The following is a 23,304-nucleotide window of genomic DNA, read 5'->3' as shown; positions in this document are numbered from 1 at the left end:
TAAAAGATCCCATGGCACTATTTCGAAGAAGAGCAGGGAGTTATCCCTGGTGTTCTGACCAATATTTATCCTTCAATCAGCGAAACAAAAACAGATTATCTGGTCATGTTTGTTGGAGCTTGATTGTGTGCAAATTGGCAGCCACGTTTCCTGCATTACAACAGTGACTGCACTCCAAAAGTACTTCATTTGTTGTAAAGCGCTTTGGTACGTCCAGTGGTTGTGAAAGGCGCTATATAAATGCAAGTCTTTCTTTTTAAGACAATGCAACTTGAAATCGTTGTTCATCGGAAACAACTCGTTGATTTTTCAAAAAAGTATCATGTGCAAGTATCTTCCAGGAACCGTAAACGTGGTTGTTACAGGCGTTGCATAAAAACACGGGAGATGACGAGGCGAACGCAGCACTCCCACTTTTCCTGAGCACTAACCGGATTTAGCCAATCCGGTGGCCCCAGATCCGCCCCCCCAGGACAGCCGGCACCGCAGTCACGTGAGCTGCAGCAGGAAGTTCTCGAGAGCAGCGGCGCGAGCGGCTCTGTCTGTCTGTGAGTGATCGCCCGCCTGCTGCACTCCGAGGCTCGCTGCTTGTCACCATGCGTTGGCCCGTGCTGTGCGGCGTCGTACTGCTGTGCTGGAGCGCGAGGCTGTGTGCAGGTACGCTCCATTCCCGGGGAGGCGGCGCGAGCTGCACCAGGGCTCGAATCCCGTGTCAGTCAACGGTCACCTCCGCCCTCGGGCCTTCGGAGTCAGCGGTCACCTCCGCCCCCGGGCCCTCGGGAGTCAGCGGTCACCTCCGCCCTCGGGAGTCAGCGGTCACCTCCGCCCCCGGGCCCTCGGAGTCAGCGGTCACCTCCGCCCCCGGGCCCTCGGGAGTCAGCGCTCACCTCCGCCCCCGGGCCCTCGGGAGTCAGCGCTCACCTCCGCCCCCGGGCCCTCGGGAGTCAGCGGTCACCTCCGCCCCCGGGCCCTCGGGAGTCAGCGGTCACCTCCGCCTTTGCAGGGACCTTGAGCACATCTATTCCCTTCTCCCTTTGAGACAAACTTTTCCCAATGTCCGCTCCGCCCGCCCCCGGCAGGTCTAATCTGTTTATGGGGCTTGAGCAAACGTTTGTGGCATCGAGCGACCGATCACTCGGGGAGATCCCCGTAATATTTCAGGCCTAAAATCCGGGCGCTGGCCTCCCCTTACTCCCCCTCTCCAGCCTACGGGCCGCCTCCGACATTTTACCTGTGGGAGGCCGGGGTTTTCAGTGTTGTGACTGAACATGTCTCCGGGTGTCTTTAGACGGTCACTGACATTGAATGTGGGTTTTTGTAACCAGTTGGTGAGCGGCCTGCTCTCCCGGGGACCCCCAGTCTCCTCCCCCGCACCCTCTTGGAGGGTCCCGCGATGCACCAAGTTGTCAACCTGGCGCCAGCTCAAGCCCCACTATCCACCCCCGGGTCCAAAATGGTGCCTATGGTAGTAAAATATTTTATTTCTCTCCTTTTTCCCTCCCTCCCCCTTTTTTGCTTTGTTTCTATTTTCCCCAATCTTGACCAACACTTCAAAGTGTTAGCAGTGAAGCAAGTTGGGGGGTCCTGAGGCTATGACAGGAGTATATTGTATAAATACTTTCAGTGTTTACGAATATGATTAACCATGTACCATTTTTGTTCTATTTTTATTCAAAATAGAAAAGGCTTGTATGGTCACAGAACAAATTGTTAAATCTGATGTGGCAAGAGATGAATTTGGACCTTATGGGTTTTAGTCCTTCTAAAAATAAAAGTGCAGGATACCATCAAAGTGGGGGGGGGGGGGGGGAAGACTTTCTGTTGGCTGGGTCAAAATCCTGGAACGCCCTACCAAACAGCATAGGGAGTACCTTCACCACATGAACTGCAGGAGTTCAAGGCCCATCACCACCATCTTGAAGGCAACTGGACTTGGGCAATAAATGCTGGTCCTTTATCCTGAGAATGAATATAATTAAAAAATGAATAAGTGAAGACTATGTATACAGGATATAGGGTAGCAGTAATTGGGTGAAATTCAAATTTGGGTTTTAAAACCCTGCAGATTGTGGAAGGAAGTACCCCACTGAAATACCCTGTTTAAATCAGCATCACTGCTGAGATTCACTTGAGTTCCCACTGGTAACAGCAGCTTATCAAAGTTTGGGAGCAGCTCTTTCTATTTAAATAGAAATGAACAGACATAACCATATTGTGGCAATTTTAAGAGACTGATAGTGATGTCTAATTTTAGTATTCTTTTAGATTTGCATTTAAATAGTTATTTGAAAAGCTATAATGACTCTTGTTTTCTCTTCCTCGCCACTCTTATCGGCAATTCCATCCTTGTAAGCAGCCCATTCAGCTGAAAGGTGGTTAGATGATCTATACACCCAAGTGTAAAATAGGCCTGGGATAACTTCCTCTAACTCCTCCAGCCCAGTCCCTGAAAAACTCAAGTGTCTAATGTTCCCTCTGTCTGTTGGCCAGTCTCTGACCAGAGACCAGGGATCTGGGAGAGTGGAATATTCAAGCCTACTACATTGCAAAGTACACTGCAATAATGTGTTGCACTGTTCAAAATGCATTGTGTTTCAGCAGAGATTATTTTGTGTACAGGGTTGGGGTTCTATTGCTCAAAAAATAACTTGCTTATATTTAGTGTTTTAAGTCAGGGGCCAGTTTTAGTGCTGAAGGAAGAGCTATTGCCTGCACTAAAGCATACAACCCTTATTTGTTCTACTGGATGTTTATATACGCATACATACAAATTTATAGAAGAGATAAAAATAAAGTATACCTGCTCTGACCATCTCTGAGCAGAGATTAAAGAGAATAGATGCTGCAGTTGCCTGCTGGTGTCAATTGGAGTTGGTAGCAGAAAGGGAAGGCTACTTTCTAATGCTGTTGCGGAACAACTATTTGGAGAAATAAACAGTCATCTATGGTAGGGGGATTCCAAGCTTATTGTCTTCATGGCTTGCAAAGTGTGTAATGTGAAACCTTGGGAGCTGCATGTAATATTTTAATACATGTTCTTGTTAACTTGTGTGTGCCTCAAGTTGTGGATACTAGCAGATCTTGGTGTTCTGATTTAGGATTTATCTACCACTGAAGTAACAGAACTAAAGCAGTCCTTTTCAAACCTCTTGGGCAAACAAACAGACTGAGTTTGCAGAACATTGTGGTCTAGATTCCTAGGGCTCGGGGCAACTTGTGGGCTAACGACAACAGTTTAGACATTCCTGATCCAGTGTGCTACAAAATATGTAATCACAATTTTAATAAATTCATTTTTTTTGAGGTTCCTGGGCCAGGGTAGTCTTTCTTCTGATTTGGGTAAATTCATCGTGTAACTTTGGCACTGATTAGGCAAACTTGTAGATCAAATACTTAAAAAAAAATGTCATGCCTGACCTGATTTTGCTGCTCTTGGCAACTATGCTCGCATTGCACACCACTTCCTGAGGAGCAGAGATTCCTTCTGGGATCCTGTAGGAAGTGGTTGTAGTGCCAGTAATACAATCCAGAAGTGTGCTTTTTTTCTTCCATTGAAAATACTTAGTGTCTTGCTACATTAAATTGTGTTTAAAGCTATTTCCTATATTGATGTTGACTGCTTGTGTTTTTAGTATTTCAATACCAAAGAAATACAGTAGCTGATTATTTTGTATTCAGTTTTAACTTTAGAAACAAACCACTGTGCATAACATTTAGGACTGACTAACTTTTTTACTACATATTTCTAGAGAAATGCCAACATTTTCAGGATTGTGTTAACTGTACTTCCTCTGTGAACCACACAAGTGCCAACTTGAGCTGCATCTGGCTGAACTGCAAAGGTAAAATATTTTGCTGTGTTCTTTTTATAGTATAAGAACTACCAGTAATTAGGTGAGTTCTTTTAAGTCATGGATTTGAATAAATAATAGATTCCAGCATATTGTGCTTTATATAAATTACACTCTAGCAAACTTGAGCTTTTTGTATTAATTGATTGGTACAGCATTTTAAAATAAAACCCTAGACATGGACTTTGGTGAGTACAGCTCTTGCAATAACTTGGCAATTTTCCACCGAATACATTTGAGGCAGGCTGGAGACTATCTGGGACTGTTCTATTGCTATGCATCTGTTTCTAATAAAAACAGATCATTGTAGTTCTGGTATAGACCATATAAACAGAATCCTCTTGCAATTAAGATATCGAATAGATGAAAACATCAGAATATTGATTTAAAAATATAACAAATTTAATTAAACATAATTAGCAACATTAACTTCTATATTAGACTGTGTGCTCAAATTCAGAGAATCTCAAGCGCTACAGTCTAGACCAGGTTAAAGGAGGTAGCTAAATATTAAATGGTGCCGATAGATAAAATAAACTGAACATTGAGCTTTTTGCTCCTTACGTTTTTCTTGGATTTGTCGCGTGCTGAAAATCATGTCTGTTGTGCCTCTAAGTGGGCGGAATCCGTATTGCTACTCTGGGAGGATCTCTTCGGCCACTGGGAGGAGACGATCGAGGAGGATTCTTGCGATAATTTTCCCTGTGGTAGACAATGGAAAGACTCATCTGTAATTACGGCAATCGGTCTTGTCACCTTTCTTGAAAATGGCCACTATTACAGTTTCTCTGAGATCGTCGGGCCTGCTCTCCTCCTTCCAGATAAGAGTGATAAGGTAATGGATTCGCTCCAAGAGTACTTCTCTGCCATGCTTTTTAGTACTTCGGCACACCCAGAGACCGAACTCCAAATCATCATTGACACCTTCACTGAAGCATACGAGAGTCTGGGCCTTGCATTAAACATCCATAAGACGAAGGTTCTCTACCAACCTGTCCCTGGCTCACAGTACTGCCCCCCGATCATCAAGACTGTGGATAGTGTGGACCACTTTCCATACCTTGGGAGCCTCCTGTCAGCAAAGGCAGACATCGATGACTAAATCCAACACTGCTTCATTCAGTGTGCCAGTGCAGCCTTCAGTCGCCTGAGGAAAAATGTTTGAAACCCAAGATCTCAAACCTGGCACCAAGTTTATGATCTACAGAGCAGTAATGATAATTCCTGTTCTCCTTTATGCTTGAGACATGGACAATGTATAGTAGGCACCACAACGCACTAAAGAAGTACCACCAACGTTGCCTCTGCAAAATTCTGCAAATCCATTGGCAGGATAGCACACAAACATCAGTGTTCTATGTGAGGCCAACATCCACAGCAGCATTGGTCGCGCTCAATCAGCTCTGATGGGCAGGCCACGTAGTCCACATGCTTGATACAAAACTCCCGAAACAGGCACGCTACTTCGAGCTCCGTCACTGCATGCGAGCCCCAGGAGGGCAGAGAAAATGCTTCAAGGACACCCTCAAAGCCTCCCTGAAAAAATGTAACATCCCCACTGACTCTTGGGAATCTCTGGCCCATGACCGCTCAAAGTAGAGAAGAAACATTTGAGAAGGCGCCGAACACTTTGAGTCTCTTCGTCGAGAGTACATGGAAGTCAACAACAGCGGAAGGCGTGTACGACAAACCAAGCATCCCACCACCCGTACCTTCAACCATCCCTTGCCCCACCTGTGACAGACTTATCAGCCACCTTAGAACTTCTGTTAATGTGGAAGCAAGTCATCCTCTACACCAAGGCACTACCGAAGAAGAAGAAACTGAACATTATTTCAAAGTACGTTTAAATGTTTTGAAGGGGAATCGTAAAAGATATAGAAGAAAGAGCAGGGAAATGGGATTGGAGTAAAAAGCTCAAGCATTTTATTACATTAAAGGTGCTATATGAAAAGTTGATGTGGAGCTGATAAAGGAAGAATGGGCTGAATGGACTCCTGTTCTAGAATTCTAATGAAGACAATGCTAGTAGGTCATGAGAGCATACATTTAAATGAGTGAAAAGTAAACTTAAAAGATATTAAACCATCTATTTTCCAACTGTTTAATTATTTGAATATAATCTGTTGGGGAATGTTCTACAGACACACATATTTAGTAGTGCTCAAAATTAATTGCATACTTTGGGAATTTTGGGATATGCAGAGGGATGAAGTTTGAGCCAAATGGCCTTATCTCAAATTTGAGTGGTCTTTGGTTGCTGATAGGGGTCCAGAATAAAAATGAAATTCTTGGTTCGAGCTATCTTTTTTGCATACTTCACAATCTTAGTGCTAGTCTCTGGCTTATTTGCATTTTCAGTATTTGTATATGTTCAGTGATATTATATTCTTAGAATCTCAAATAGATATTTGTATTATGATCCCGTCCAAGAGATTCAGAACTTATTGGGGAAAAGGCAACTTAAGCATGGTTCCACATTAGCAGTAGAATAATGCATAGTTTTATGTTGTGTACAAATAGTACATCATCTGAAAGTGAGCAGCACCACCAGAGAGATGCTGGCAGGGAAATAAGTTTGAAAATGTGGATTCTTTTTTATGCTGTTTTTTTCTTAAAATTATGCCAACTATAAAACTTGCTCACTAAAGTACAATTGCGTTGAACTCAAACACTTGTTCATTGAATTAATGGGTATAAGGGACATGTTTTTCTAAGTCTAAATTTACTTACTACAAGTACTGTGATTTCATGGGATATGTGCCTTGATTTTAGTGGCATTGTAAGTACTACATATCTGTTCCGCTCAAGAACTACCCACCAATTTGTTTTGAGGCGCTGCTCTGAAAATGCCTACAGGGATTATACAGCGCCAGTAGTTTGTTTGAACGCAATAAGTTTCTGGCCTTCTCGAAGACAGTTTTTTGCGGACTGGATTTGTTATATATTTGTGTCTTTGTTTTGATAACACGGTTATTACAACATCTTGAGATGTTGTGATTGGAAGATTTAATAAGTTCAGGGAGTGAAAGTCAATCCTTCATTAAGGCCTATCTGAATAAATGATGTTTGTCTTCAAATATCTTCTGCCTAGTACCAAAGTGATTTGCATTATTTCTAAAATAATTGTTCAGTCTTTATGGGCTTGGGAATCAGGTGGCAGGAGGGTGGAGAGGAGAAAGAGAACAGTTAAGTGAAATGGGACCTTTTAGTAATTGTTAAATATATGTAATATAATCTCTGTTCTCTTTGTATATCTAATGTGTTGGCGAGCTCAAATTACATGCCACTGCTTTTTATGCCTCCTGTTAACTATGTTCATAGCTATCCAGTTTCCTTTTTTATACCAAACACTTTCCTCTCTTGCCACTTCCATGTCTGAGAAACACTTTTTTTTTTTCCCCCTTGCAACTCCTGGGCGGAATGTAAGCAAAGCTTGTTTATCCACCCCCAACATTCAACTAACGTGTGCATTTGAATAAAGCAGAATTCCAATTTCTTAGGACCAGGATATTCTGTAACAGCAGCTCCATCAGAAAAAGAAAAGTCCTGTGGTTCAAGTAAAAGACACAATCTGTGAGTGGTTTAACTTACAAACCATCATAATGCTAACAATGATGTTGGTCAGTACGGATGGTAGTGATATTAAATGAGCAAAAAGGTGAAAAATATGATCTTTTTGGTGGGATGTGGACATTGGAAGGATTACTGACTTAAACAGAATAAATTCAGGACTAGCGTAGTACTTTCTCCTTCTCTTCCTCCCCTTCCCATAATTATTCTCCATTGTCTCTATTTACATTCTTCCTCTTGTAATATTCCATCATCTAGAAGATGGGCAAGCAACCAAATCTCAGGCTGTTATCTAGTTTGCTCTTGAGCCATCTATTGGCAGGTCAAGCTGAACAACTTCATCATCCACTCCTTCTAGCAGCCCATATGAGATTGGGAGTTCAGGTGTGGGCAGCCGTACCTTCATTGTTATATTTTCAAGTGTGTTTCTTTCTGGTCGTTTCCCTCAGTAGCAATTTGGATCTTAATCACATTTTTGTATTTTAAAAGGAGCTAATAGCAAATGAATCCTGTGCTTTTTAACATTTATAATACATACATGCGTATGTATGTAAACTGACTCAAACTAATCTTTTTCTGACTAGGTACAAGGCACCAAAATGGCCTGTATCTAAACCTGCAGAGAAAGATAAAGTAACTAGGCATAGTCATACAGTAATCATCAGATTACAGAAAGCTCGTCAACTATGAAAGGATGGGCTAATTTGTGGGTTAGATTAACGATGAACTGAACAAAACCAAGTGCAGTTGCCAGGTTCTCTTACTCGAGGATCTCTGCAGGCTTCTGAATCTTTTTTTGTTGAATGCTCCCAAATATTCTACTTTTAATGCAACATTAGCCAACCATTTTGGATAATCCCTTTAACAGCTGTCATTTTTCAACAAGCTTAATAATACTGTAGTTGAAACTTCAAATCTGAGAATGTAAGCACTTTTCAGAATTTATGTACTGCATGGGACCATGGAGATGAGGGCAATGGGACTGGTTTTGGATTGCTTGAGCAGAGCTGGCACATACAATGTAGACCTGTGCCTTTTACTCTGTGCTGTAAACCATGATTTAAAACTTTACCATGAGAAGTAACACCAGAGTAACATCCTTAATAAAAATGATCCAGTGGAAATGATGTGTATATTTAAATTGATGGAGATAATCGTGACCATTTTAAATAATTTGAGTAGCAGGCTGAGGAATGTTTTGATGAGTATGCAATCTGAATGCTCTGCAATAGAATTGCCTGTATCATGAGTTAGCAATGAAGGATCAGTCTCATCCTGACAGTGTGCCAATATAGCTTGTAATGTAATACCAGAACTCCTAAATGGTGTTCACTATTCTGCCTGTCATCAAATGTGATTCTGCTCCTGGTTTGGTGCCGGATGTGGCTTGTAACCTGCTTGTGCTGTTTGCCTGCATTCCAGGAATTCACGAGTGTCACCAGTCACTTAACCTTGTATTTGACAAGACTTGTTGTAAAAGCAGATACTTTGTGAAGTTAAAATGTGTTTTGCACATTCGCACTATACTACTGTCTGCTTATTCTGGTTGAGTTGTCCACTCTCCTCTGTGCCTCCTTTCCCCATATCAAATGGCACTAATTGGATAGCTCGTTCAAAAGAGCCGATGCAGGCATGATGGGCCGAAGGGCTTCCTGTGCTGTATGATTCTATGAACTTGCTTGGTTGGGGTAATTGCTCTTGAGGGCATTCTGAGAAGTAGTTCTTTGGGCACCTGAAAAAGAACACGGCCAAATGTAGATATGGGACAGAGGTCCTATGAGTCATGTGACTCCAAATTATATTAGATGAGAAGCCTTGTTCTATGTTTATACAAAACAATGCTGGCCTGAAATAAGTGGATGTTTGGACCAAGACAGTAAGCTGCTCTGGGCTTATGAATTCACCGTGGCCTGGTTACTGGGGACCAACTGTAATTTGTCTTTTTGACGAGAATGGAAGAGGTGGTGAGAGTGGACTTATGTAGCAATGGGCATCACCTTTTGATAAAAGTCTCGAGTTGTCTTCAGAAATATTTCCCCTCTATTTGAGACGTCTCTGCGCTACAGCAGCAAAATGTGTAATTCTCCACTTCCTCTGATTCATATCACCTGAGCTTGCAGGGGATTGCTGTTACTTCTGTGGAAGCTGGTTCTCCCTGCATTTTGCTTGCTGTTATAAGTTTGGTTGTTAAAGCTTAACTTCTAACCAAATTATTTTTCTCTTCTCCTCCTCTTCCCCCCGCCACCCAAATTGGTCGTCTTATCTTATTTTTGGTGCAATGGCAATCTAGATTTTTTTTTAGTGTAAACTGAAGTTTTTGCCTTTTTTTTTTCTACCTAGATTTATTTTTCTCAACTGATGTGCCCCTCCCTTCACCCCACACCTCCCAACCTCCTGCCTTGAGCTTGATACTTTATAAGCACTCTGCTGTCTAGTTCATGCGTGTACCCAGGTTTGGAACTTGCGGTCTGTGCCACAGAGCCTTTTCAGCACCAGTAGTAAAGCTGCAGTCACACCCTCTTAAAAGTTTCCCACCTTATGGCTGCCATCTTAGGATAAATATTGCCTGTTTTGAGATAGGAGTGCAGATGCCAGAGACCACTGTCTAATGACGTGCACTGGATGCATAAAATACCACAAGGATACCTCCTACCTGGATGGCCAGCAATATTGTGAAGCAGGTGTTGCTGCCTCTAAATGGTTTGGGGAAGTTTTGCTCAATGGGTTACCCAGCAGTAGACCTCGTGATTACTTGCACAAGAAACTTGGAATGCATTTGGTTGGAGTTATGAACTAATCCACATGCTCTGATGGTTAGAGATTTTAGTATCAGGGTGTTCTGTATTTGCTTCATGGGTTCTTTGCTTAAGAATTCATAGCAACATATTGCTATCAAGAACTAGTTAGTTTATGAGCAAAGGTTTAACAATCACACTACACATTACCAGTTCATCCACCAGGCTTACAACCATATGCCTCATTATGGATCCCTTGAACCCAACTGGCTGGGGTTTTATGGAGTCTTGTGAACATCACATGGCTGGCTAGCATCTACAACCCTGAGAGCATACTCTCGGGTGCATACATTCCACTGCTTCCCCCTTTTTTATTTAGAAGCAAGATATTTATACAATATTTCAAAACATTATTTACGATTACAATTTTACAAATTTGACTGCTGCGCCTGTGTATCTTGTAAGCTTTTAGCTTCCTCCTGCTCTGACCTCCATTTTCTTTGCAGTTGGCTGTCTATGCCCATTTTTGATATTCTTATTTGACTCTGGAGACAGTCTTGGGGAATTTCTGTTTTTCAGGTCATGTAGCCCAGGATTCCTGACCTCTATCTTTGTGTCTTGAGCTTTCTTGAAACCCTTGCATCAGTCCTAGTTAGCTTTTTTCTTTAAAATCTTGATATTCCGAGTTATGAATACCCTGTCTAGTTGGTTTGCATTTGCTTGTTCTTCTCAACTGAACCCCAACTCCCCACTCTGAGATTGTCCCATGCCCACAGAACCACCTTCAGTCAGCTGCATCTGAGTTGGTAGGGATATGGATGTTGTGTCTGTTGAAGTACTTGGACCTGCCAGCTCACTGATCATCGTTCATGTCAAGCTCATAATTATCTACTCGTGGTATCAAAGGTGCATCGCTAGCTAGAAACATTTGATCCACATGAGCCTTCCTGAAGTATTCACCAATTTTGACCAAGTACTGCTTGGTGCCACATACTCGAATAATTGTACCAATGTCCCATTTGCATGTACTTGCCCTTTTCGACGGACTGAGAACTCTGATCTGATCACCCTTCTGAAAGCACTGCTCTTTAGTACCGGAATCACAATGGCGTTTTTGCACTTGATTGTGCCTTCTCTACCTTATCGGACAAAGTTCAGTTGCAATAAACAGATGCGTCCTCCGCCTACACTTTGTCAATAATTTAGCAGGTGTGTACCCTGTTGTAGAATGGGGCGTAGTTCTGTATTTGAAAAGAAAACTCGCTAATCTGTGCTTCATGGTCACCGAAGATCCGGTCTGTAGAGCTTGTTTCTGCAAAACCTCCTTGACAATCGTAATCAACCTCTCCGCTGCACCATTCAAAGCAGGATGATGTGCTACCAATGTGTGTTTGATACCATTGTCCAGCAAAATTTGCAAATAGCATAGACCAAAATTGCAGTCCATTATCTAACACCATTTCTTTGGGCAGGCCATGGCATGCAATAATGTCCCACAATTCATCCAATGTACGCTCTAGTTGTAGATATCCCTATATGCTGTACCTCCAGCCATTTCGAATGGCTATTGATTAGAACCAGAAAATGATCACTGCCCCTCACTCAAATCAATGGCCCAAAAATTGCGGTCGGAGGCTTGCTGCGGGTGGACGCCTCCGACCGAATATTTTTTCCAAAAGTACCTGGTGGTCCCGGAGGAACATATATTTACGGGAGTGTAAGTGTAACCTGGGATCACATGGACCTGGACCACCAATCATAATGTAATATTCTCATTGATAATGGGAGCTCTGTTTTTACGAGCTCCCATTACACTGAGAATACCACCGCCCCCCCCCCCCCCCAAACACACACCCAACCCAATAAATTTAAAAACACCTCGTAGTTAAAATTTAATTAAATTTTAGTTATTAAAACATTTTTAAATTTTTACATTTTTTTTTAAAGTTTAAAAATAAACTTAACCTTAATGAACAGGGTTTTTAATTTAAAAATGAGTGATTTAATTTTTCTGTGTTTTACCAGGCGTAAGAGTTTGAAGGATATTAGTTGGGCAAATAGCCTAAATCTCTGCCCCGCAAATGTCCTTCTCCTGGGGATGCGTGTGCTCGGACAAAAGACATTTTGATTGCAAATGCTGGTTCTCGGCGCATGCGCATCGCGCGCCGAGAACCAGCATTTGTGAGGCCTCTTTGGGTGTGTACGATATCGCACCCGGAGAGGCCGCAATTTTCGGGCAATTGTATTCTTTGGTCAAGTCCATGTTTGCATGCAGCGGCGTTTTAGCTGGCATGGTCCTGCAGTCTTGACAGTACACTTGCTTACTAATACTTCTAAGCCTTTATCCAATCCAGGCCTATAAATAAAACTTCGGGTCACCACTTTCATGCTTATGATGCCAGTATGCTCACCGTGAAGTTCCGTCAAGACTTTGGCCCGTAATGTGTTGGGAATGACTACTCTTGGGGCTCCATTTTAGATATCCTTACTCGCATGATGATTCGTGCCAACCATGATAAAAGGGCTTTTTCCCCTCATCTAAATGCGTCACCCTTGCAGGGTGTGCTCATAAGCCTGCTGTAACCTTTGTATCCTGGAAGATGCCATAGATCTTTGTGTGCTCTGCAATAACTGAGGCAGTGACCGGAAAGTTCTTAACGACATCTAGAGTGAAGATTGACTGTTCACGGCCAATTTTGAAATCTTCAGGAGGCAACCTTCAAAAGGCATCCACCACTGAATTATTCTTCGACGTACAATACTCTGTTTGTAATGGTAGTGAGACAAAATAGCCCATCTTTGTATCCTGGAAGACGCCATAGATGGAATTGCCACCTTTGGGCCTAGGATAATTAGTAACTGTTTGTGATCGGATACTAGTGAGTTGGCATCCCAAAAGAAACTGGTAACTTTTTAATACCAAATATAATTGCCGAAGCCTCTCTCTCTCAATCTGGGCATAATTTTGTTCGCTTTTGATCACTGCTCCCACACCATACCCAGAGGCATCACATGCTAGTTTTGGTTCACGAGTCAGATTATAATGGACGAGAAGAGCACTTACTGCTCAAGCGTCGCTTGCATGTGTCATGCATTCTGTTGCTCTTTGTCTCATATCCAACGCACACCTTTCTTTAATAAATAATGGAGTGGTGCGAGCACCGTTGCTAGTCCGGGAAGAAAACGAGCATAATATTGGACCAAGCCTAAAAATGATCACAATTCAGTAACATTTTTTGGTTCGTCATGATAGCTTGCATTTTCTCCTTAACTGGTTGGAGTCCATTTTCATCAACCCACAATCCTAGATAAACCACCTCACGCTGTATGAATGCACATTTACTCCTCTTCAGTTTCAGATTATGGTAATTGAACCGTCTGAATAGACTTGAGCTACTCAGCGCCCTCCCGGATGCAATTCCTCCACTTAGAATGGTGTTTGGGAATGTTGCATTTTGTCATAACATAGAAAATAGGTGCAGGAGTAGGCCATTCAGCCCCTTGAGCCTGCACCACTTATCAAGGCAGCTTTGAGGGTGTCCTTGAAACTTTTCCTCTGCCCACCTTGGGCACGCTTGCTGTGTAGGAGTTCCGAGTAGAGCTCTTGCTTTGGGAGTCTTGTCAGGCATATAAACAATGTGGCCCGTCCAACGGAACTGGTTGAGTGTGGTCAGTGCTTCGATGCTGGGGATATTGGCCTGATCGAGGACGCTAACATTGGTGCATCTGTCCTCCCAGGGGATTTGCAGGATCTTGCGGAGTCATCGTTGGTATTCCTCCAACGATTTGAGGTGTCTACTGTATGGTCCACATCTGAGCCATACAGGAGGGTGGGTATCCCTACAGGCCTTGTAGACTGAGCTTGGCAGATTTGAGGGACTGATCTTCGAACACTCTTCCTCAGGCAGCCAAAGGCTGGGCTGGCGCACAAGAGGCGGTGTTGAACCTCGTCGTCTATGTCTGCCGTTGCTGATAATAGGCTCCTGAGGTATGGAAAGTGGTCCATGTTGTTGTCCAGGGCTGTGTCGTGGATGTTGATGACTGGGGGGCAGTGCTGTGTGGTGGGGTTAGGTTGGTGGAGCACCTCTGTCTTACGGATGTTTAGTATAAGGCCCATGCTTTCGTACGCCTTAGTGAAGATGTTGACTACGACTTGGAGTTCAGCCTCTGTGCGCAGATGCAAGCGTCGTCCGCGTACTGTAGTTCGACAAGAGGATGGCATGGTCTTGGATCTGGCCTGGAGTCGACGAAGGTTGAACAGGTTCCCACTGGTTCTGTAGTTTAGTTCCATTCCAGCAGGGAGCTTGTTGAGTGAGATGGAGCATTGCAGCGAGGAAGATCGAGGTGGGTTGGCGCGATGACTCAGCCCTGCTTGACCCCGGTCCGGACGTGGATTGAGTCTGTGATAGATCTGTTGGTCAGGATCACTGCTTGCATGTTGTCGTGGAGCAGGCGGAGGATGGTGACGAACTTTTTGGGGCAGCTGAAACGGAGGAGGACGTTCCATAGTCCCTCGCGGTTGACAGTGTCAAAGAAGGCCATGTGCAAAAGTTGGTGCTGTTCCCTGCATTTTTCTTGCAGCTATCGTGCTGTAAAAATCATGTCCGTTGTACCCTGTAGTGGACAGAATCCGCACTGGGACTCTGGGAGGAGCTCCTCAGCACAGGGAGAAGACGGTTGAGGAGGATTCTAACGACGACTTTCCCAGTGGCTGATAACAGGGAGATTCCTCTGTAATTGGCGCAGTCGGACTTGTCCCCTTTTTTAAAGATGGTCACGATTTCTGCATCTGAAATCTCCGGCATTCGCTCCTCCTTCCAGATGGGAGAGCTGAGGTCATGCATTTTCCGCCATACTTTAGTGCTTCAGCGGAGATTCCATCTGCTCCCGTTGCCTTGTTCTTGAGCTGGCGAATGGCCTTTTCTACCTTGTGCAGGGCTGGAGTTTTGCTGAGGTGGTGGCGGGATGGAGTCAAGGACATGCTAGTCAAAGGTAGAGTCTCTGGTTAAGGAGATCTTCGAAGTGCTCCTTCCAGCGGGTCCTGACTGCCTGTGTTCTTGGCCAGCAGTTGTGTGGGTCCTTGATGCTTGGGCCGTAGGTGGCCTTGACTGCGGTGAAGAATCTCCTCTCATCCATGGCAGTATGCCAGCTGCTGAATCTCCTGTGCTTTCTCCACTATATTAAAACGATGTGAACAGGCAAAATGAAATCTCTCCTGCTGAGCAGAGTTTGCAAAGGTGGAAAAAAAAATATCATTTTCTGACATCCTGGCTTTGAGCAGAAAAATTATTTCTGCCATGAAATATTGCAGTCTGAAGGTACAAATATTTTGTCCAGACCTAGAGATATGGTGGTCTTGGTGGCCTTGATATTGATAGGTGACAACCGAGAAGAAATTTACCTACCTTTAGCAGAGTTCTTGGTCAGTTCAGGCTGGTTATCCACTCATAAAATGGATAATCTATTCCCAAGGTGGAAAAGTCCAGCGGTATTCTACTGACTGTTAGCGCTAACAATCACATGCTTCTCATTTTAAATGATCTCCAACCTTTAAGTGAGTTTTGCATTTGAAGTCGTCCTTGGTTCATTAGGAGGAATCTCCTGTTCCTTTTTCATGCAAATTGTTCAGCAATTGTGACTTAGTCCTTTTACCAGTTAATGACAAACTGCATTGTCTTTAACTGGGGTTTTGACCTGTTGCATTAGTGATCCGCAGGTGATGAACCGTAATTGGTTTGCCCTTCTGACTGCGTGGAACTTTGTACTCTGTTTCTATCAATAGTGCTTATCACCCCACACAATATGGAAATTATTTTTGTAGAGCCCTAAGTAACTAGCCTAGACATAACACTTATCACTACTTTAACAGAGAAGCTAATCTAATATAAAATAATTGGGATAACTTCTCCATTAGAATAACAGTATGTTTTTGGTATGGTAGTAGAGTGCTTACGTTATTGGACAAGTAATCCAGAGAATTACTTTAAATCCTACCATGGCAGTTTAAGAATTTGAATTAAGTTTATAAAAAATAAAAAAAATTCTGAAAATAAAAGCTGGTTTAAAATGCGACCATTTCGATGTGACCTGTTGGACTGTCATTTTAAAAACCCAACTGGTTCACTTTTTAGGGACAATTACATTGCAAGAGAAAAGTAGATAATTTGAAAGGGGAAAATTATGTCCTTACCTGATCTGGCCTATATGTATTACTGCCGCACACCAAAGTGATTGACTCTTGAATGACCTCTGAAGTGATCTAGCAAGCCATTCGGTTGTATCAAACTGCTACAATAGCAGTTCAAGTAGAAGGCTTGCCACCACTTTCTTGGTAACTAGGGATGGAGAATAAATGTTGGCTTTGTCAGCAACTTCCACATAATTTATTTTTTTAACTGTCCGGGGTGGGGGGGTTATGCAGTGCTGCACTGTCTTATGTGAGACTTTATCCTGTGGTTGGTGGGTGAGGCGTGGAAATGGCAAATAGGTTCTATAGTAAGTGAAAAGTTCAGCTGTGTTGAAACATCTAGGAATTATGACTGCTGTTCTGCCACCCAGATTTCCATGCAATGCTTGGTAAAAAGTGTCCTAGTTGGAATAGTTCTAAATTGTATGTTAAAGCATGGAATATTTTTCCACAAGTGCATTTCTCAGAAAAAGTTAATTTTAAGAGGAAAATGCAGGGCTATAGGGAATAAGCTGGCTAGTGGGATTAGTTAGGAATGCTCTAGGGCGAAGCAGGCTCCAACGCAATGAACTTGTGCTCTAAACCTGTGGTTCTATGTATAGTTGCTAACTTTTTTAAACCGTGATTATTTGCAACAACTTTTGTGTCCTTCAGTGCATGCGCGTCTTGGACTCTGCCGCATGAATGCTCGATCCAGTCACACATGCGGATTGCAACATTCGAGGAAGCCGGAAGTGGGACTGAACCACAAATCACGTCGAGCTCAGGAACTTTGGCTGGGGGATGGGGCAGGAACTTGGGGTGGGTCGGGCAGAGGTCTTAGCCTGTGAGTGAGCTCTCTCCTGTCTCGAGTCAGAATGGCTCGAATTACATTTTGCAAAGTCACTGATTACACACGGCAGTTCTAATTACACATTCCAAAGAAATTGCTGCGTGTGTCTTATCCTCCAAGAAGATAAATCAGCAATCGGGTCATGTGATTAAGGGGACCCAATCAGAGCATTTTACTGTTGCAAATAAACAAGTCTTTTTTAATGTGTTCCAGATAGTGAAAGTAGATGTGCCAACACTTCACTTATACCAAAACATTGCTTGGCGGTGAATGAGACGATGTGTGAAGGTGAGAGAAACATTCAATTCAGTAAATGTGTATTGAAATGTGCAACTTTTTAATGGTTGCAATTTTGATAGCACTTGCAGTAAAATGTAATGCTGGTTGGATTGTTGTCCCAATTTGCTGATTACATTTATTTTTTATAAAATGGAATAAGTAGATTTATAGGAATACAGAAGATAGGTGAAAATTTAGAAGCAAATGGAGACTGAAATGAAAGGCAAAGCTTCAAATTGCTTCATCGTGGCGATACTTGTGTATTTGGTATTCTGCAAAAGGAGAAAATTAAAGAGTATACCAAGTTTCTAGTAGTATAACTTACACTACATTAGTAAGTGAATTAAAGGCTGTGGTAAAATTAGAATTAAAGTCTGAGGTGTTTAAAAACTGATACCTGTTGTGACTTAAGATGGTTATGTAATCTTTGGGGGGGGCTTTATGACTACATGGATATTGCCATAAGAAACTAGTGTTACACCAATCTTAATATATCAAGGTGAAGCCCCACAGCATCCACATGAATTGAGACTTCTCAAGTTGTGTTCTCCCAAGTTACTAACCAGTGTGCATGCATATGCTGTCCTTTCAGTCAGTGTTACTGCATATTAAATATCTATATTTAACTAAGCTGAGGGCACCTTGATTAGAAGTAAAACAGTTGGAAGTGTGTTTGTCTTGAACTCTTTACATGTGATTCAAATCTGGAAAAACTTGGCATTCGAGGTTATTTCCTGAAATGGGTAAACTTTAAGTAGTTTAAAAATATTTTTTAAAAATCCAATAACCCAATTCTAGGTGAGGTATTGTGACCAACATTTTATGGCTCTGTTCCTCTGATTTTATTTTTTAAACTTCAGCTCTGAAATTTTATCCAGGTCCAGAAAGAGGGGTTTGACCTTGGCATGTAGGTTAGGCACTGTCACAGCTGCACAGAGTAGCAGTATGCAGCTCTGGCATGCAAACCTGTTATAACTTGCTTGCTGGGCAGGTGTTTCTACCTACTGTTACCAGTCCTGTCATGGCAGACTGTTTGACAATCCGAGGGTTGCTACCGGACACCAGCGAAATTTCTTGCACGCACAACGTCTGAGTGCGAGGTGCATGCCATATGGCTGTTGTGTGAATGAGTCAAACTGGTTACCTCCACCAAGTTAGTTTACACTTAAATCGAAATTTTAAAAAGTGGTATTTATGTAAAATGCAAAGTTGTTGATACTTGTGTAATATCTCCCTACTGCTCAGCCATTTACTTGGAAATTCTACTTGGAATTTAAACATTCTTGATCTGGGCTCGATCCAATTGGTAAGCTTGCTTATAAATCTCTCATGCCATTGGGATTGGTGTCATACTTTTCCCAAAGTATTTGACCATGACATTAAACGCCACTTGCCTTCACAATAATAATTTATAAAGTTTGTTTGTAACATTCAAAATAATTTTTGTAGTGGCTTATCGTGCCTCTCAATCTTAATGTTTTGCAGTGGCGATTGGATCTTTTGAGCAGGAGCCATTTTGTTTTCTGCTGGGGTGCCTAAAATTGTATCCAGAATTCTGATGTGCTTTCATATTTAAATTCAAACTTTGAGAACCTGCCATTCTTGAGCCAGCTCCCAGCATTAATGCTGTTAAATCTAATTTGCTTAGTCCTGTGGCAGAGCCTAACCTGGTTTAATTAAACCGGGACTCCAGGCTCCTGAAATCCAATTTAAAAGAACAATGTATTGGAATTGGGTGATGCAATGGGTTAGACAATGGTCTTTCACCTCTGGGTTCAGAACCAGCCCACACTTGTGGGATGAAAGTTTCCTCTGGCTGCTAGTTGTAATGGGATTATATCAAATGGATTTTGGCAGTCTCAATTCAGTTTTAGTGGGCATACAGCATAAAACTAATTTAATTTTACACTAATTGGCAGTCTCGCTTGAGGTCACAAGATGGCTGGTGTATGAGGGTGGAGAATTGACTCACTGAATTGGAACATTAGGGTGTTCCTCCTAAGGTGGTCTGAGTCATGTTGGAGTAGACTAAAAGGAGCTCTACTCTGCATCTACCTGACAATGTTTGGTGGTACTGGGTGCCTATGGAAAGTATTCCAATTCCCAGCACTGACTTCCTTAACCTTGCTGAACATAAAATAAATTGTAAAAATACAATTGGCAAAAATATAGCTAGTTGTCATTTCAATGTTTCTTATTGCTGGAAATAACAATGCTGATGGCAGCAGGCTGACATGGACTCTCACTCCTCCTTAAAGTTTCCAAACTGCTAAAGCTAAAATTTGTACAAAAATAGTTATTTAAAAGTGGTACTTGTAACAAAACATGGTATTATCTAATCTTTTGACGCAGGCATGCTGGTTTTATTTTGGTGGTCACCTTGCATTACTTGTTATAAGGTGTCATTTGCTATTGTAACACAATGTTAATTGATAACAGTAAAATGACACCAGTTTGCATATGAATCCCATTTACTTTCTTTGTAAGGAGAGCTCCTGAAACCACTTTACACTTCAAGCAGTTTGGATTCCAGGAGGCTGCCATCAGTGAGTTGGCTCCTTGTGTTGATACTAAATCTACCTACTTAATCCAGGTCGCAGAATCATACTTTCTTTTACTGGGCCTATGATTCTGCTGCCTGGTTAAGGGAGCTGGATTGAATAATGTAGCCATGGAGAGAGACTGATCACACGTGCCACTCTCCCAGACTCCAAACTAAGTGCATACCAGCGTAAAAGAGGTTTAATATTGGATAATTTGCCCAAATATGCTTGCGGGGGTGGGGGGAGGTAAGCAGCTATCTTCTATGATATGTATTTTATGGAGCCTCTGTACGATACCCGTCAGTAACCTGCACCTTGCCATTGAAAACTTAAGTACCTGCTAGTTATGCAGTGTAGATGTTAAATACAAGAATTGCAGCATTGAATTTTAGGTTTTATCATTAAAACCCAGATTAACTTTTTAAAACTATCTACATTGTTCTTGTTTTAAGTGGCAGATTTCAACCTAAACTACTGGAAACATCTTAACTGTACACTTAGTGAGGAAGATGTCTGTTAAAGCTCATATTTATATGTAATGCAATTCTTGAAGTTTGCAAAGTACTCTTGCATGATGTGACTGTGGTGACTGTTTTATGGTGTATATACTCTTTGGAATAAAGCTTCAGTATCCATCTCTTGGTCTTGTAGAATCAATAATTTGGGTACTTCAATAAAAGACTGCACTGTCAGAGTTGTACAAATTTGAATGCAGGAGGCATCTAGCCCACTGCAGCTATCTATTGTAAACAATTTCCCTGGTCTTTTTCTTTTATTTATCTAACCTCTTTTGTGTTTAATCTTAATCCTGAGTTTATGCCTCCTTGGTACTGATTCATTAACATGTGGAAATTTCTATTTATCCTTTCATAATGTGGAGCTCTTCCTCCAACCTTCTGTTCTTTAATACATACCATTTTACATTTATTTGTTTTATGTTGTACCAATAGCTTCTCCTCCTTGGTATCTTTTTTGTGAATTAATGGTGTACTTTTCTCCATGACTCCAATGTCTTTTTTATGATGGAATATCCAAAATGTCATATAGTACTCCAGCAGTGGCCCAAGCAATATCATTAGATTAATCACCTTTTTGCATTCAGTATCCCTATTCCAATTTATTTGGCTTTTTCACTTGCAATCCTGCTTTAAAGAACTAATTATGCATTACTAATCTCTATTAGGTTGCAGTTGCAGTACTGTGCTTTTGGGCATCTACTTTCTTGAATATTTACTGTGTAGACTATATTTCCATTCTCTTTTTCTCCAACATACTCCCATTTATCTGTGTTGAATTTAATTAATGCCATTCCCCTAATGGTTGTCTTTTCCTGCATTGTCATGTTGCTGTCTCTGAGTGAAAGAGATGTCCATTTGCTTCTACACACTCCATTCAGCCTTCCTCTATCCAACTTTCTGGCTTTACCTTTAATACAACAGATCTTAATTAGTAAGCAATTTTAAAAGTACATTTTAACCTTTTTGGATGGTTTTTTATATAAAAGTACAAGTCCTGCTAACCCCATCTCTTGTGATATGGAGAGAGAATGCTTGTGTACATCAGTCTGATATAAGTGTCCCTTTAGAGAATGGGAACCGGATTTTAAAAAGTCAATTTTTAACAACCATGAAAGTTCCAGGATACTGTATCTTTAAATTCTGTGTAAATGCGACTTGTACTGTGTGCAATCTGTTGAGGACGGACTTGGTGCAAGTTGTGTTGGCTACTTTAAGTGCTTTTCATGCTTTTCTTGTCCTTCAGCCCCTGTAAGTACAACTGCAGTTCCAACTCTTGCTTCAACTACCAATTCTTCAAACTCTTCTACTTCAGGTAATGGGAGAATCTGATGCGTTTCTGTGGCTAACTGTGATCCTTCATCAATCCTAGGATATTGTAGCTTTAAATTCTGTGTAAATACGACTTGTACTGTGTGATGCAATCTGTTGGTACAAGTTGTGTTGGCTACTTTAAGTGCTTTTCATGCTTTTCTTGTCCTTCAGCCCCTGTAAGTACAACTGCAGTTCCAATTCCTGCTTCAACTACCAATTCTTCAAACTCTTCTACTTCAGGTAATCGGAGAATCTGATTGGTTTCTGTGGGTATCTGTGATCCTTTATCAAATTTCTGTAGAGGTATTGATTTGGGTGATTGCTGAGAGAGAGAGATTAGAAATCCAATTCCTGAGGCAGTAAGGTCAGCAGTACACCAGGGTCTTGGTTTACTGATGGGACCTGGAAGGATAAACCTGTATTCTAGGCCTGGGATTCTTCCCACTCCAGTTTATATAATTCAGCAAGACAGTACGCTGACTAGTAGGATGGCTGGAGAGCATGGGTATTTCATATTGAGCAAACTAAAGCGCTCTTTCTGAATTTGTCAGCAGCTTTGTATGTTAACTTTGAGCATTATGTATTTAAGTTCTCATACCTGTTTGACCAAAAAATGGTAATTCAACTAAACCAGTGGAATAAAAACCCATTGAGCACCTAAAGTAAGTGGGAACATCTTTATTGAGCACTATCTAGCAAATATAGTACTGCTGTCCAAAAAGTCACATTTTAACAGCCTGTGATGGTATGCTTACACTTGGCATTAGTCCAAGGTCCAAGTATCTTGATCGATCTACACTGCCATTTTGGACACTGAAGAACAGTTGCAATTTCACCGATTGGGTAAGTAAAATACATGTTTTAATTGTATAAGAGCTTGTTTGCTGTGCCTCACTGGAGTTTATATGTCCAATATAAGATTTAGCAGCAGAAATTTGTCTGACTTTTTCCTGGGGATGATTCTGAGCAACAAATGAGAAGCTGGTGGGACCACTGATACTAACAGTTTGGCAGATGGAGCACTTAAAAAAAAAAACTAGAGACTAGAGTGGCTATATAGATACTGCTAACTAAATGTTTTGTTTTGCAAAACTAGCATCCAATCTGCATGTAAATATGGTGAACAATTCCAGACTTTGTCTCAACCCAGTACACCTGTGGAAATCAGCAGAGCAATGTTCTTGTGCCATAACTCCTATTTTTAAAAGAACAGAATGCCAGGAAGTTGAGCCTGCCCACCCACCAGACAGGAAATGTATGATCTGCAAATTGCTGAATGGAGAGTAGGAGGCAGTTAAATTGGCATGAGACAATAGGAGGCATAATCAGAGGTATTTTAAAAAAAAAGTCAGGATATGTGTGAATAGGTAAACAGGTGGGGGGATAAGCAGGTAGAACATAAATAGGAGTAGGCTATTTGGCCACTCGAGCCTGCTCCACCATTCAATAAGATTATGGCTGATCTGATGGTAGAA

General features: G+C 41.8%; 1 protein-coding gene across 2 annotated transcripts in view; it reads left to right on the top strand.

Annotated features, from left to right (window-relative positions):
• The first annotated feature begins 477 nt into the window (after positions 1-477).
• Positions 478-23,304, top strand: part of cd164 (CD164 molecule, sialomucin) — a 32,985-nt gene continuing 10,158 nt past the window's right edge. Inside the window, exons 1-5 of one of the 2 annotated variants that reach the window (XM_070885666.1) lie at positions 478-657; positions 3,750-3,842; positions 17,392-17,466; positions 21,762-21,830; positions 22,001-22,069. In XM_070885666.1, the coding sequence (XP_070741767.1) occupies positions 597-657; positions 3,750-3,842; positions 17,392-17,466; positions 21,762-21,830; positions 22,001-22,069 (367 nt within the window). In that variant the 5' untranslated portion in view covers positions 478-596. The remainder of the gene's footprint in view (positions 658-3,749; positions 3,843-17,391; positions 17,467-21,761; positions 21,831-22,000; positions 22,070-23,304) is intronic. The other variant, XM_070885667.1, reaches the window with a different exon arrangement.

The sequence above is a fragment of the Pristiophorus japonicus genome, chromosome 7 (genome assembly GCF_044704955.1).
Source record: "Pristiophorus japonicus isolate sPriJap1 chromosome 7, sPriJap1.hap1, whole genome shotgun sequence".
Lineage (NCBI taxonomy): Eukaryota > Metazoa > Chordata > Chondrichthyes > Pristiophoridae > Pristiophorus > Pristiophorus japonicus.
Note: the sequence above shows the minus strand (reverse complement) of the source record. Positions and strands in the feature narration are given on the sequence as shown.